This window comes from Rattus norvegicus, chromosome 16 (assembly GCF_021556685.1).
Source record: "Rattus norvegicus strain SHRSP/BbbUtx chromosome 16, alternate assembly SHRSP_T2T, whole genome shotgun sequence".
Lineage (NCBI taxonomy): Eukaryota > Metazoa > Chordata > Mammalia > Rodentia > Muridae > Rattus > Rattus norvegicus.
In genome coordinates this window covers 84,157,550-84,172,138 of record NC_141549.1, presented here as the reverse complement: position 1 = coordinate 84,172,138, position 14,589 = coordinate 84,157,550, and the positions used below count along the sequence as shown (strand labels likewise).

Below are 14,589 nucleotides of genomic sequence, written 5' to 3'. Positions count from 1 at the left end.
ACAGTGTAAACGAAATTTAGGGAGTTTTCCACAAAAGAGCTCTTCTGTTTTCAAGACATATCAGGACACCTATATACGTTCAGGACAGGAGCACATGTGGCGGGGAGGCGGGACAAGGTACCTGCCACTGACTGTGCAGGTCCAGGGGGCATTTTATTGTGATTGTGCCTTGTCCCTTACTAGGGGAAGGGATGCCAGCACCAGCTTGACCACAGGCCCCACTGTGCACACACTGTTACATCATCAAATCAGGTCACCCTCACGTGTCACAGAAGAGCTGCAACAGTGTGTTTGATGTCACCCCCTTGGCACTCTCCTGAGTGGTGACTGAGTCACTATCAGCTACGAAGTGGGCTTCTATCTGTCACCACCCCCAAAGGAGGGTTCTGACCACTGGGCTCAGAGACAGATGAAGAGCAAAGGCCAGTCGTGGCGGGCGACAGAAAGAAACAGGACTGAAAAGTGGCCAAAAAAACAAAACAAAACAAAAAAACCCCATCATTGTCATTGGGGCTTCTGTCACTAGAAATCTAGGTGTGATTAGCAACCCAAACTGATACATCCAAAACATTTATTAATTCCTTTTGTCTTTACTGCAAAATAAGTTTTCTTGTTATCAAGTCAGATGACGACTTGGATGAGTATCCTGAGAGGTGGCCAAGAATACATCTTTAGTTATTGATGCCCAAAGAGTGGCTGCCAGCATGGAGATCCCGTGGCTCCTCACTATCCTAGGACTTGGGCTCAGCTAGAGGGTAAACCCCTGTAGGTACAGCCCAGCCTGAACTGCATCCCCCTCCGTGTCGGGAGTGGACTCACCGGCTGGACGAGGTCACTCTCCTTGAAGGGAATGCCCCCCACAGTGAGATTCAGGTGGTACAGGCCTCTCTCTAGCTGGAACAGCCCCCCAGCCACCGCAATCTTCATCACGGCATCTTTGTTGACCTTGATGACAAGGTTGCGGTCCAGTTCTTCCACAGAGATCTGAAGGGGGTCAGACGGGGGTCAAGTGGATGGTCACTTCTGTAAGATCCCATAGTGGGCCGGCCATGCCGTGTCACCTGTGTCTAGGAGCCTGACCCATGAAACCACGCCGGTGTCACTTGGGCCAAGGGCACCTGACTTCAGGGGAAACAATGTCCAAGTATTTGGTCTAGGAAGTCTGACCTCATAAGACCACACCACATCACTCGTGTCTATGAGTTAAACCATGGTCTGGGTTCTTCCCACCCACTTCTTTCCTCAGAGGAAGTCATTAGTGTGGCTCTCCCCTCAGGAGCTCACAGGTCAGGGATATGAAAGCAGACGCAAGATTGTCCAGTGCAGAGGGCCAGCCTCCCCAGTGCATTTGGCGTTAAAACCGAAACGCACAGCCTTTTCTAGAAGGCAGTCACAGAAAGGTTCTATTGATGCTTATTCTGATGTAGCATAGGCCTCATGGGAGACTGCAGCCTGGCTGTCTACAGTATCCGCTCCGAGACAAGCACAGAGTATTAGCTACAATCCAACTGGTCTTGGGGAGAGTGAGATAAGACCTACTCTAAGATCTCTGCACATCCGGGACCCTGGACACTATGGACTGGCACAGAGAGCTGCCCTCAGTGGCTTGTGTGCCCGTGTGAGGGACTTCCAGGCTACAAAGTGGAACCTGAATCCTGCCGAGTACTGGGGTCACAGCCAGACGGAACCTAATGCCAGCTCCATGTTTGAACTGTTCTCACCACATGTGACACAAACACAGTGTCAGGTAACAGCCCAGTGACAGCCACAGCCCAGGCCCCAGGTGCTACACCACAGACCACGCTGTGCTGCCATGGCCCTGGCTTTTGTAGAGGCTTGTCACCAAGCTAAAATTCCCTGATTAAACAAATTCAGGTCTCAGTTCTGACCCCAGTCAGTGTGGTTGCTGTGGGCAGAAGGATATCAGCATGGGTTGGACATGGGCTGTGTGCCCTCTGTCATTACTGTAAGCCCTAAGCTGATCTCATTTAATTTAGCAATCGATCTTGTGCTGTCTGGGCTCCAGAGTACAAGGATCTGAAAATGAAGCTCCTGGCTGCCCCTCACCCAGTGTCACCCAGTGTCATGCAGATGACAAATTTCCGCCCAACAGTGCCACTGACTCTGGGGTCCAGGAAATCCCTCATAGCAGAGAACCCAATCTGGAACACTTTTATCCCAAAGTGGGTGACCATAGTGTGCACTGTATTTAGATGGCAGACGCTGTGCTGGGCAAACAAAATGTCTTTTACTGATGACGGGTTCTCCACTATGTGAGAAGGGAATATTTAACTTGCTTACTACCGAGGTGTCAGGTGACACTTAGGACAGGGCTCCCTGCTGTCTGCATACCTAACCTGGCTAACACAGGCGACTATGGCTAGGTGCCCATAATGGCCCAAGGGAATGAGATAATTATCGTTAAAGAGCTATCACTCCCTGCACCTTCCCACGGCCTTCACTGCCTTCCAGATTTCTACAGCAGAAACCCCAAGATTCCTTCAGTGCAGCCTAGCCCTGAATGTCAGCTCACTCTGGATCTCCTATTGGTGTGTCTGCCTCCATGGTGTACATGACCACCCTTCCTCTGTGGCCTGTGTAACCTCCTGCCTGAACTTAACCTCTCTGCTACTTAGGAGGTGCTCCGTGTCCTGATGCCTCTTGAAGCCCTTTGCTCATCCTCAGCCCTGAGGTATCCAATCTTAAACACCTCTGCCCTCACCGTCTGCTCAGCCTGTGAGCTGTCTGTAGCACGGCAACCCCCATGCTAGTGCTGTAGTTTGGAAGAGCATACATATTTTTAAAATTTCTAACCCCCTAACAATTTAGTGTCCAGGATGGAGTAATGTTGAATAATCAAGCAAATTCCTCAGAAAACACTGTACACAGGGAAGCCTTGAAGCCGATGTGGGAACCTAACCTAGATATGGTCTGGTGGAGGCTTACTTAGTATCTGTCCTTGTCTGTCAGAAGGGCAGACTGTTATGAACGGCTGGTCAGGGAGCACCAGAAGGGGCAGACCTTGGCTTCCTGGGCTGTTTTATGACTGAGCCACGAGTTCAGGGTGTGTGAGTTGTCCCCTAGGCAGTACCGTGTCACAGTGACTGTTCCCAGACAGCTGCTGTCCCCCATGGCTGTGTAGCAGGACCTCCTCCCAGGCTTCCTTCTTCATGGAGCCTTCCCTTGCTGCTACAGAGACCAATCTCTCAATGTCAGGAAAGAAAGATGGCAGGGGTCCTTCCTCATCTACCAAGTGGAACGTTTCATCTACATTGCTAAGAGGAAAAACCATGTCTGGTTTCCTTCCAATCATTATTTCCCAAGCCTGTTTTACTGCCTGGAGTATAGGATGTGTTTCCAGAGTGGGTTAGGGGACACTGTGCACCACCCCAGCTCCAGTGGGAACAGCAGTCAGAGCTGAGGGCAGAAGAAACCCCTGTAACAGATGATGGTGGAGTCTGGCCCCAGCAGCTCAGGTGCATGGGTGTCATGAGTTGGTTATCTCTGGTATCATGCTTGGTCATCCTTAAGCATTTTTTCCTAGTATCTTCTGGGCCAAAGCCATGTGGCTCTCGCATGAGGCCCTTTCTGAGTAAGCTATACTCAGTCAATGAAGCAGCGGCTAACTAGAGCAGGCGTCTTACCCATGGGCCACACATCCAGCCCCCAGTGCTAGAGAGAGCCTTGGCCTTCCACCTACCGTTTGCCACATGCCGTGGTTGATGGTTGGCCCACTGCTGGTGATGCGTCCAACGCCATTGTACCGTAGCTGCAACTCAAGTCGCCCAGCCCTGAGGCCCAGGACGATCCAGGTGCTATCCGAGCGACCTCCGGCGAAGAAGAGGACTCCCTCAGGGTCAAAAGTACGGAAGTCAAATTCGGCCAGCAGCCTGTAAACAGACCCAAGGGACAAAGTGAGGCACAGGGAAGGTGGCTCAGGGCCCAGGTAGACTTTGGCCCCTGTGGTGCTTTCCAGAACACAGGGAGCCGGTTCTCTCAGAGGTCTTGGGTGGATTTGGGCTCCCGGATCAGCTCTCTCACCTGGGTTCTGCTGTCCTGCGTGCCTGGCTTCTCACCTGGTAGGCTGGAGCCTCTTGAAGCGTAGTCTAATCACGGGGGTCCCGCTGAACATGCGGCCCAGGTACAAGGACTTGACGCTCTTGGCCATGCTGAAGGGCACACACGGTAAGATGTCCTGCCATGAGATAGGAGGGCATTGGGGGTGGGATGCCCCGTGGATGCCTTTCAAGTAACTTGTGAGGTCCTGGTCACACTGGGTGTCTAGAAGTTCACCTCTGACTAGCCCACTCTCGGAAATCGACCCAGCTCACATTGGTGCCTCCAGTCAGGGCCAGGGTTCTGAATTCTTCCTTCATCACTTTTTTTTCTTCCTCATTGTTCTTATTTGCTACTGGAGCTTAAATTATTAAATGCATCAAACTCACACAGAGGACACAGAGACAATAAAAATTCCTTCCTAGTATACTCTTACAAAACGGACAGAACACAGAGACCTCGAAGGCTATGGTTCAAGAAACCCCCCTGCTTTCTGCTGTAAACATTCCCACTGACCACAGAGAGGACAGAATTAAACTAGGCTGAGCTTGCTTCCAGGGGCCTGAGGGACACAATGGTCTTGCACTGCCACACTGGCCAGCAAGGAGCCTGCGGCAGGGACCACATAAGTGCTGGTCTCCTGGCCCTGTAGCCTAGGATAGGAGGGTCCTATTTCATGCAAAGGGAGCTCCTCAGAGGGTGCTCTGTGATTTGAACTTCAGACTCATAATTGAAAAATGCTTCTCCAGCTTCCTAGGTCTCTCTGACTTGCAAAGTTATCATGGTACCTGGTCACCCAGAGTCTTTCAGAAAATGCCATCAATGAACAACTGCCCTGAATGGTGTGTGTGTGTGTGTGTGTGTGTGTGTGTGTGTGTGTGTGTGTGTGTGTACACATCCTGGTATGAACATATAACACCTTGCGTCTACTCCACTTTAGCGGGCCGCGTGGCTGAGAGTAGGGAGTTGCTCTGGAGAATTCATCAACACAACAAAAGAGGTTTGGCTAGCTGTGTGGTCCGTGGAGCTGATAGGAGTTTTCAATCAATGATGTCTCTAGAAAGTTTCTTCCCATAACCCATTAATACCAAAGGGCCCTATACAAAGCAGGGCACTGGGGCTCCACGAGAGGTCATCTAGTGGGGACTATGGTTGGTCACCTACCTCACAGGTATCCATGTCTGGGGACAGTTTTAGGCCCCCGCGCCCATTACAGTGGCAGGTATAGCTGCCTGGGGAGTTGACACAGGTCTGCTCACAACGGTCCTGCTGGCACTCATCCACATCTGCCAACAGAGGGACTCATGGTAGGCACGGGGTGGTGCCAAACACTCTGGGCAATCCACTTGCTCCTCCTAGAGACTCTGTGGACACCATTGTTCAGCCTGTTACCTCGGAGGCCTGTGTCTTAGGTCCCTGCCTTCTAGAGAGAAATGAAGAACTGAAGATGTCTGAGTACTGTGTTCACACTGACCAGCCCAAACATGGAGGGACCAAGGATGTCTGTGTGGGTTGTGGAGAACGGTACAGAGTCAGGATTCCCTTGAGCTCTTAACTCCACGCTCCTTTCCCTGGGGGTCCAGCCCTTCCCCAGAGCTCCCGTAGGGAGTCTCTTGCAGCTTCCAGACAGCAGTGACTGTGGAGGGAGAGTCTCTGCCCTCGGGACATGGTGATCCTCCAAAATGAGCACAGGTCCCCGTCACTCCCCATCCACTCACTGAAGGTGCAGCCCAAGTCTACCAAGAACTCAGGGTCTTCCCTTCGTCTACCGCAGGCTAGAGAAGGGTAAAGACACACGAGTGTGTGCTCGTTTGAGTTTATACTGGAACACATACATGTGTGAGGGCATGGTCTGTGTGCATGTGTGCACGAACACATGGGGCTGGATAAGGGGGTGAGGCAGAGGGCACACTTTAGGGGTCCTCTCCATTGAAGGTACACAGACCCTCTGAGGAGGTTCTGACATTTTCCCAACCCTCCCGTGTACAATGACTTCCTGGAACACGTGACCAGTGATTGCCGCCAATGAAGCAATGGTGGTCTACATTCAGACAGTGACCAACATGTGTCCCAGGCCAAGCATCAAATAAAGAAGTAACCTGGGTGGCTGTGGCACGGATACCTTGGCAGGTCTTCTCCTTGGAGCTGTAAGTGTACCCCTTGTCGCAGAGGCAGGAGTAGGAGCCCGGAAGGTTCTTGCAACGCGCATCCCCACAGGTGTCTGAGTCTGTGCATTCATCTATATCTGCAAGCAAAGCCAGCCAGGCCAAGGCTGAGGTCGGTCCTGGACAGCTGCAGTGGCCACTGGGGCTGGGGGAGTGAGGGGGAGAACAGCCCCGAGACAGAAGGGTGGAGAATGGGAGGAAGGCACAATGCCATCCCTGCGGGTGTCAAGCGATGGTGGGCCTAGGGACCACATGCTGCTCACCCCACATTGGGTACACGGAAGACGTCATTGCTCAGGATGCATAATGCAAGGTAGGTGTCCTCAACCTGCTACTAAAGTGTGGGAACTGCGTCCCTTAGCCAAGGCCAGGGACGGGAACTACAAGAGAAGACCACTGTTACCTTGAATAAGGAGGATGTGGAGGGTAGGGATATCTATTCCCAAATGCGTCTCCTGCGTATTACTCATAGGGGGACACAGTGACCGAGAGTTCCCCTACGATCATACCGTCTAAGAATAATCTTCGGGGTTGTCAGGGGCGAGCTCCACGCACGATAAAAATAAAAAAAGTCTTCTCTTTTTTCAAGTTGGGTGAGGGAAATAGTCGTTTGTCTCATGATGCCTATGTTCAAACCCTGGTTCTCCCCCACCCCCTGCATCCATCTGGACCACCCACAAAGGTTGTCATGGTCGGGTCCCAGTGAGTCTCAGTGACTCAGATACCCTGGGTCCATCTGTGTTGGGGTGTCTTTCCTCCATACCCTAAATCATTTCAGGGATAAAACATGGACACTGGAGATGCTTTTCTGGGTGTCCTCAGCCCCCCTGATCTGGAGTGAATGGAGTGGGGCCACACAGTGGGGGGGCTCCATCTGTGTTCTTGGGGGTAGGGTAGAGGGACTCTGTGCTGGGAGGATCTGGGAGGTATGGCAGGTGCACAGGAGCCCTGGGGCCTGTAACCTTTCCCTGAAGTCATTTGCACAGGCTGTCTGCAGGCTCCGTGGGTTGGAGGGTGCCTTGGAAGCACTAGTGTGGATGGGCATCTCCAGTTCTTGCCCTTGCTCTCAGGTCTAGGGAATCATGTCAAGGAGGCTGGACTGGATCATCTCCAAAGGACACTCATCCCCACCACCCCTCCCCAGGACAGGAAGACAGGCAAGGGTCTAAGTGTACAGCTGGGGCCTTACCTTGGCAGCTCTTGTTGTCTGATTGAAGTGAGAAGCCACTGTGGCAGGCACATTGGAAGCTTCCTGGTTTGTTATGGCAGACCTGGCTGCAGCCCCCATTCTTCTGACTACACTCGTTGACATCTGGACATGAAGAAAGAGTAAGGGCCTCCTACCCGGGCACTTCCCTGCTAGCCTCATGGGAAGTAAGGCGGACCGTGTGCGGGTCAGAGAGACACGAACTGCTGCTGGTGGGGAGAGCTATAGGCTCGGTTCTAAGGGTCCCTAGGTGCACAAGGGGACTTGGTATAGGACAAAATGGACCCACCAATTAGTACCCAGCAGACATGAGACCTAGACACAGCCTAGTCTAGCACCCTGAACAGATCTATCCAGACGACTTGTGGACACACAGCAGGGCTGCCCTGAGTGAAAAGCTTGGCACACTCTGCTGTTTTGTTTGTAGTTTTACCTAACACCTCACACCTGAACCCAAGTAACTCAAGGTGGAGCCCATCAGCTGGGGTACTAAGAGCCCTGTGGTTTTTCCTTCACTCCAATTGTGGTCCCCAAAGAGCTCTCTGGAGCCTCAACTCTCTAGGAGCTGACAACTCTAGAGGATGAACCTTGGCGCTGGTGCATTCAGGAGATTTTCAGGCGAGCGCCATCCCACGCTGGCCCTGCAATGGGCTCCCAAGAGGGATGCTGACACAGAACAGACTGTAGGGATGGCTGGTCTCCCAGTCTTGGGTTAGGGGGTGACGAGTAGGAGGGGTAGAGTGTGACTAGAGAGTGTGGGACAGATGGAGGTTCAGGTGTGGACTTACCTTTGTCACAGAGCCGGCCTCCCCAGCCATCTTTGCACAAGCAGAAGAAGTTGCCCATGAGGTCTTGGCAGAGTTGAGTGCCCTTCTTATCACAGGGGTTTGGGGTGCATTGGTCAGGTAAGTCTGAGTTGGGGGATACAGAAAAGAAAACCACTCAGGATATCTCTGAAAGCCCCACCACCCCACATAGTTGGAGGTGTTCAGAGCCTCTGGTGGGGGCCCCAGCGGAGCTCCCAGGAGTTCCAAAGTGGGCTAAGCTGTGATGGAGGCTCTCCACGAGAAACAAATGTGGGGAAACTTCAAGGCACTGGGACCAGTTCCAGTGTCTACTGGGAGGGGCTGACTGTCACTGGACTATGCAAAGAGGGACTGCTGGCTTATGCCTCCCAGGAAATGGGTCTCCAAGATCCCCTAGGAGGACTTGGGCACATTTTCTCCACAGCACTGGTAGAGCCCACTGCATAGGCCAAAGGCTCCACTGCCAGACACATAGGACCTCAGCACCGAGGCATGGTGTCAGGCGTGCAGTGTCCAGTCGCACGAGACGCAGGGGTGACTGAGCCACACGGCTTCAGTCCTTAGCTTCTAGCCTGCAGTGAGAAGGTCGTTCGAGAGCCAGAGAGATGGCTCAGGGGTTAAGAGCACCGACTGCTCTTCCAGAGGTCCTGAGTTCAACTTCCAGCAGCCACATGGTGACTCACAACCATCTGGAATGAGACCTGATGCCCTCTTCTGGTGTGTCTGAAGACAGCGGCAGTGTACTTATATATAATAAATAAATGTCTTTAAAAAAAAATGGTCGTTTGATGTCCCTGCCGTCCGTGGAGTACCTTGGGAGCATGGCTGAGACCTCCAGACACAGCCTGTGCCATGCCTTGCATGGGGGCAGGAACACTCAGCGTGGGCTTCAACCCCAAGGTTGGGAAGTGACAGAGGGCCATTATTATATCCTGTTCTCAAAGAACCCTTTCAGAGGATGAGCAGATGTGGGCATTACCCAGAGGATAGGAACCCCGGGCCCTTTTCGCCCTGCTCCTTCTGAAGGATCTACAGTCTTCCTGGATGCGTGGATGGGGGTGGCTCCTGTCGACCAACAGCTGGATAGTACAAAAGCAATGGTTTCCAACCCTCCTCATGCCGTGACCCTCTAATACAGCTCTTTACGTTACGGTGATACCCTTCCCCTTCCCCACCACAACATTATTTTCATTGCTACTTTATAACTGTAATTTTGATTCTGTTACGAATCACGATATAAATACTTAAGTTTTCCAGTGGTCTTAGCTGACCCATGAGAGGGTCATTTGACCTCTAAGCGGTGGGAACCTATGAGTTGAGAACTGCTGTCCTAGAGGGTCTAGGAATACATGGGGTGTCAGCTCCTTTGACTCTCTCAAGGGGTGCCACTTCCTAGCCTTATCAGTGTCCAGACTGGTGTCCCACTTGGACTGGTATTCCTTCACCCAGATGAATTACGCCAACTGTTAAACGTCATAATGTTTCCGGATTCCTTCTCCTTGATGTCCGTATGCCCTACCTATTGCTTGACCAAAGAGTGGCTCTAGAGTTTCAGAGGTAGAAGATATGAAATGGGACTGACTCCAGACAGGACGTGGAGAGCTCTGATTGGATGAGGGTAACCAACCCCATTTCCCTCCTTCTACCCAAGCCCCTGCTGGACCTGCAGCAGAGGGCGGGTAGTCACGTGTGACCCAGCACTCCTAGAGCATGGCCATACTTGTATCTTTTGCCATCAGCTCAGGCCTCATCACAGGCGATGCTACACCCTACCTGGCATCTAACAGGGAATTTGGGGCTGAAAAGGTGAGACCGGAAGCAGAGGACCAGGAGGGGGCCTGAGCTGTCCCTCTTGGAGGAAGTGGCTGTGAGATGCTTACTTGCTCTTCCTCCGCTTTCAGTGGGTGAGCAGCCATGTTGAGAGTCATGACAGTTCACATCTCTGACTTTAATTCTTGGTGTCAGCTCTTGGGCATTTGCAGCCTACTCGCTGCCAACGTAGGTCTGAAGCCAGAGTTTGTTCCTTCTTGAGTTACAGGGAACAGTTTTGGGCCAAGCCAGAGGGAACTGGAAACGCTGTCTCCTGGAGGTCACCCTAGCAGGATGCCAGAAGTCTTCCAGGTCACCCACACCAGTGTTTGCTCCATTCCTGGGGGCCCTCCCCACAGGTGCTCTCTTGCTCCCCACACCTAAACTCCAGAAGGAGAAGGTTCTTGCTGCCTAGCAGGGTCACGGGGAGCACCAGGCGTAAGATAAGTTAGGGGCCAACCTCTGGACTTCCCGGATGCACACAAGAGCTCATCCAGGTTTTTCAGGTCAACCTCACTGCTGGCAGGCTTCACTTGTCCTGGGCCAGCCCGGCTGGGTGCCGAGCCCACGACAGGCCTGGGAAGCAAGTCTAGGCTTCTCGGGGAAGCTCTGCGATCTATTTCCCCCCCGCCTGTGGCCCTTGCACAAGTCTGCTGGGTCTGCACAAACTGCAGCCAACAGCGTGCCTGCGAGTCCCCAGCTAGTTTTTATTCCTTCAGAGTGGTTGCTGGCAGATCGTTATAAAATGTCATTTTTCCTTAAGCATATAACGGCTGGATAAAGTCAGAGTCGCCTGTAAGTGAGGGGTCAGGACTGGAGGGCCCCGCTGTTCCACAACTGCTGTGGACTTATGGGAGCCCACCTGAAGCCAGGATGTGGTGTTCAGCTAACAAAAGTGTCTACTTGGAGGCTTAAGTGTATTTCTGAAGTTTACACTGGCAAGTTTGGCATGAGGGCTGGTCACTTTGGCCAGGAAAGCCACATCTACCCATTGCAAAATCTGTCCTTAGGCTGAGGGAATGATGCAGTGCCAACTTCCAATGGATTAATATTATTTTTAAGAGAGTCGCCCAACACAGAGCCAATGCCAAAAACCCTTGTTCCTCTGTCCCTAGAGAAATACCACCCATGACATGTCATTTCTTTTCCTGTTGGAAATTTATCAAGTCCAATGTTTGACCCTTGGCAGGTGCCCAGAACTTCTCCATAGACACATCCCAAGAGAGGTGAAAGAGTGGACATTGTTTTGCAGGCACTGAGGGGGCCCTCTTACCTTTCCACAGGCAAGTTGCTATTCTTTTTTTTTCTTTTTTTCGGAGCTGGGGACCGAACCCAGGGCCTTGTGCTTGCTAGGCAAGCGCTCTACCGCTGAGCTAAATCCCCCAAAAGTTGCTATTCTTACGTTAACAGTCTACCCGGGTCCTCTGTGTGGCTGTGGGTGGAGTGTGATGTGTGTGCTGGCTTACCAGGTGACAAGTTAGGACCTGGTAACCATCCTGTCCAATCCAGGCCATTTGTTGTGGGCCTAGGAAGGTGCCCAGACCCCTGGAAAACCCTGGTGGCCTGACCCATCCACCACTACCTGATGTCGTCTGTCAGAGGATCCCATTGGACGTGGCGGGGAACCAGGAATGGCTTATGAGAAAGGAACAGAACAGAAGCCAATGCTCTTCCGGGCACCAGGTGGGCAGAGTCCGTGCTTAGACTGTGGCTTCTCCCCGTCACTCTAGTTGCTGTTGGCATGGTGACCAGTCCCCACAAGGTGAGGTGATGGGTTCCCAGAAGACCTGCTATGACCAAGGTTTGCCTAGGGCCGAGTCTAAGCTCTCTAGAAAATGCCAGAATGGGGCCTGCGAAAACTTTTGCTTTAATTTTTAACGAAAAACAGGTAACCAGAGGACTCGGGCTCTGACATGCCGTGGACAGCAAGGTGAGGAGCTAGGTACAAAGGGTAGCAGCCTGCAGAGTTGGTGGGGCTTGGCCTTGGCCCTATCTTCCCATGCCTCAGCAGAAGGATATGGGGACACTTCTGTACAGCCTCCAGGAGGGGCATAGACAACGACAGCCCAGGTGGGTGCTCATGGGACCTGTGATGAGCAGAGACAGGCAGGAGGCAGCGTTGCCTTAGCCCTGATCCGGCAAGGCATCTGGCAAACGAATTTAACGAATCTGGCACCAGCAGACACAGGAGGTTTTCACCTCTCTTTAGCTCAGGAACAGGCTCTTCCAGGCCACCTCCCACCAAAGGAGCAGAAATAATCAGGTCCCCCCACCCACCAGAGGGTGTCGTTGCAATCCAAAACATCTTAAGAGGTGGTCTGAAACCACAATCCTAGCCACCACCCAGAGTAATAGAATAACCTCTCAGAGCACTGGGGGCAAAGGTGACGATAATTTCATATGGACCAATGAATTAGAAAGTGTAAGGAAAGAAATGACCATCCTGGAGAGGGCGGGGGGGATTGTGGGAGGGGTTTACCGGGAGTGGAAACAGTGAGCGGGATGTAAAGTGAATAAGTAAATAAATAAGTTAATTAAAAACGTTGTGTCTGACTGACCCTCTCTTAGGAACCAGAACTGAACGGATGCATAGGACATCATTCTAGCTGGTGATAACAGAAGCAAGCCCCCAAAGCTGGTCAACCGCCTTGTCTTAAACTGAAGTAAGGCAGCCGACATCTGATGGGGGATGTGACTGTACTTGCCCTGGAAGGACTCCAATCAGGGGGTAGCTGAGGACAGGGTGACACAGGTATGCAAAAGCCACATCCTAGGTGCAGGCAGAGAGCTGAAAGAGGGTCTTGCCCACATGACACGTGGTAGGGGATACACTTCATACCCTACGGACTATTTAATCCCCAATTACATGTACATTTACTGCTCACTAAAAGCAAAACCAAGATGCGCTTACTTTCTTAAAAAGGAAGTTAAAAGTGCAAGAAGCTGACTTGGGAGGATCTGACGGCTTCTCCCTTAGTGGCTTTAACCCCAAGTATAACTGAGCCCTAGCTACCCAGGATGTGCTTCGAGGGAGGCAGGAGGGCACACTTACTCTTAACACAGGTGGCGAAATTTGGGTTTTTATCTTCGGGCCGGCCATATTTCCTCATGCACTCTGCAAGAAACAGACAGCACAGTCACTCTTTTCGTCCCTGGGGTGGAGCAAGCGTCCGAGTCAGGGCCAGAGGACACAGTTTCTTTTCACCCAGACACCGTGGATCTCCAGAGAGTGTGTGGTCTGCCCGTCAGTATAGAGCACCTGAGTCCAGAACCGATGAGTGCTGGACTCTCCCATCACATAGACCATCAAGAGCTGCGGTGCAAGTGTGATTGTGGCCAAAGCCGAACTTCAAGCTGGCAATGGTCCAGGCCAGACTAAGGATACTGTTCTTACTCTGAAGGCAGAAGCACTCGTAAGGCACCTTAAGCCTGCAGGGTACTAGACCTGGCACACATGTGTTCTTCAAGGGGAGCCAGGAGCACGACATTAGAACACACACAACACATGATGGCTGTGTATACCGGTGCTCAGCCATTCTGTCTGACCCATCAGTAGGCCACTGTTGAATGTCCGCGTGTGGGAAGACAGTGTGCATCACACACGCATGTGTAGGTGGACTAGCTCCCTCTGCTTTGGCACTGGAGATGGCCCAAAGCTTTTGGGCTGGTGCAGGGCCTCAGAGGACACCCTGAATGAATGTGTATTGTGACATGGGATCTCTGATGACTGCAAGGCCAACTGACCCATGGGAAACTGGTAAAGCCATCGCCCATTATCAAGAGGAATGGTGACGCTTTCTTGGGGTTCTGAAAATGAGTGTTCACGGATGATGGATCGGTGCACGTAAAGACCAGCAACTGTGGTTTCTTCCTTCTGTATGTACAGCCTGATATCTACAGAGACTTCCTACTGAGACTAGCCAGTCTCTCCCCTGTGTTATATCTAATAAATACACCGAGGCTCTGGGTTGTAGTCTGTGTCTTAGAGAACTCCGTGCATCCCAGCTTGGCTGTGTGTGTGTCAGACACTTCTTTATTCTCTTGTCAAGATTCTGGTACCCAAGACGGGAGAGTCACAGCAGGCTAGGCGCTGGTCTCCTGTGCTGTTGCCAGACAGATTATAAGCAGCTTCCTGTAGAACAGAAGGCCAGTATCTTATGCAAGTGTTTGGTGAGAAGTCTGAAGACCAAGAATACACTCTTCTCACAAGCAATACACATCCAAGTGCTTTGGGCGTCCATCAAACAAACAGTGCTCAGAGAGGAATTTGGAGCTTCTTAAGGAAGCACAGTGACTGTCCTCCAGACTAGACTCCTACTTCGGTTTGCCTCTCCTACAAGAGCATATTAGAGCAGGGTAACAAACGCCTTTCTTTAATCCCAGCGCTTGGGAGGCAGAGGCAGGAGGATTGTTGAGTGTGAGGCCAGCCTGGTCTGCAGAATGAGTTCTACGACAGCCAAGGGCTATGCAGAGAAACCACATAGAGAAATAAACAAGCAAATAAAGGAGTGTATGATACTTTCCTTGCCACCGTGTCCCTGCTCCT

At 52.0% G+C, this 14,589-nt stretch overlaps 1 protein-coding gene across 1 annotated transcript in view; it reads right to left on the bottom strand.

Annotated features, from left to right (window-relative positions):
- Gas6 (growth arrest specific 6) overlaps nt 1-14,589 on the bottom strand; it is a 30,415-nt gene that overhangs the window by 4,840 nt on the left and 10,986 nt on the right. Inside the window, 8 exon segments of the mRNA NM_057100.2 lie at nt 820-984; nt 3,701-3,890; nt 4,077-4,195; nt 5,221-5,342; nt 6,179-6,301; nt 7,411-7,533; nt 8,217-8,339; nt 13,096-13,158. Coding sequence (NP_476441.2) covers nt 820-984; nt 3,701-3,890; nt 4,077-4,195; nt 5,221-5,342; nt 6,179-6,301; nt 7,411-7,533; nt 8,217-8,339; nt 13,096-13,158 — 1,028 coding nt within the window.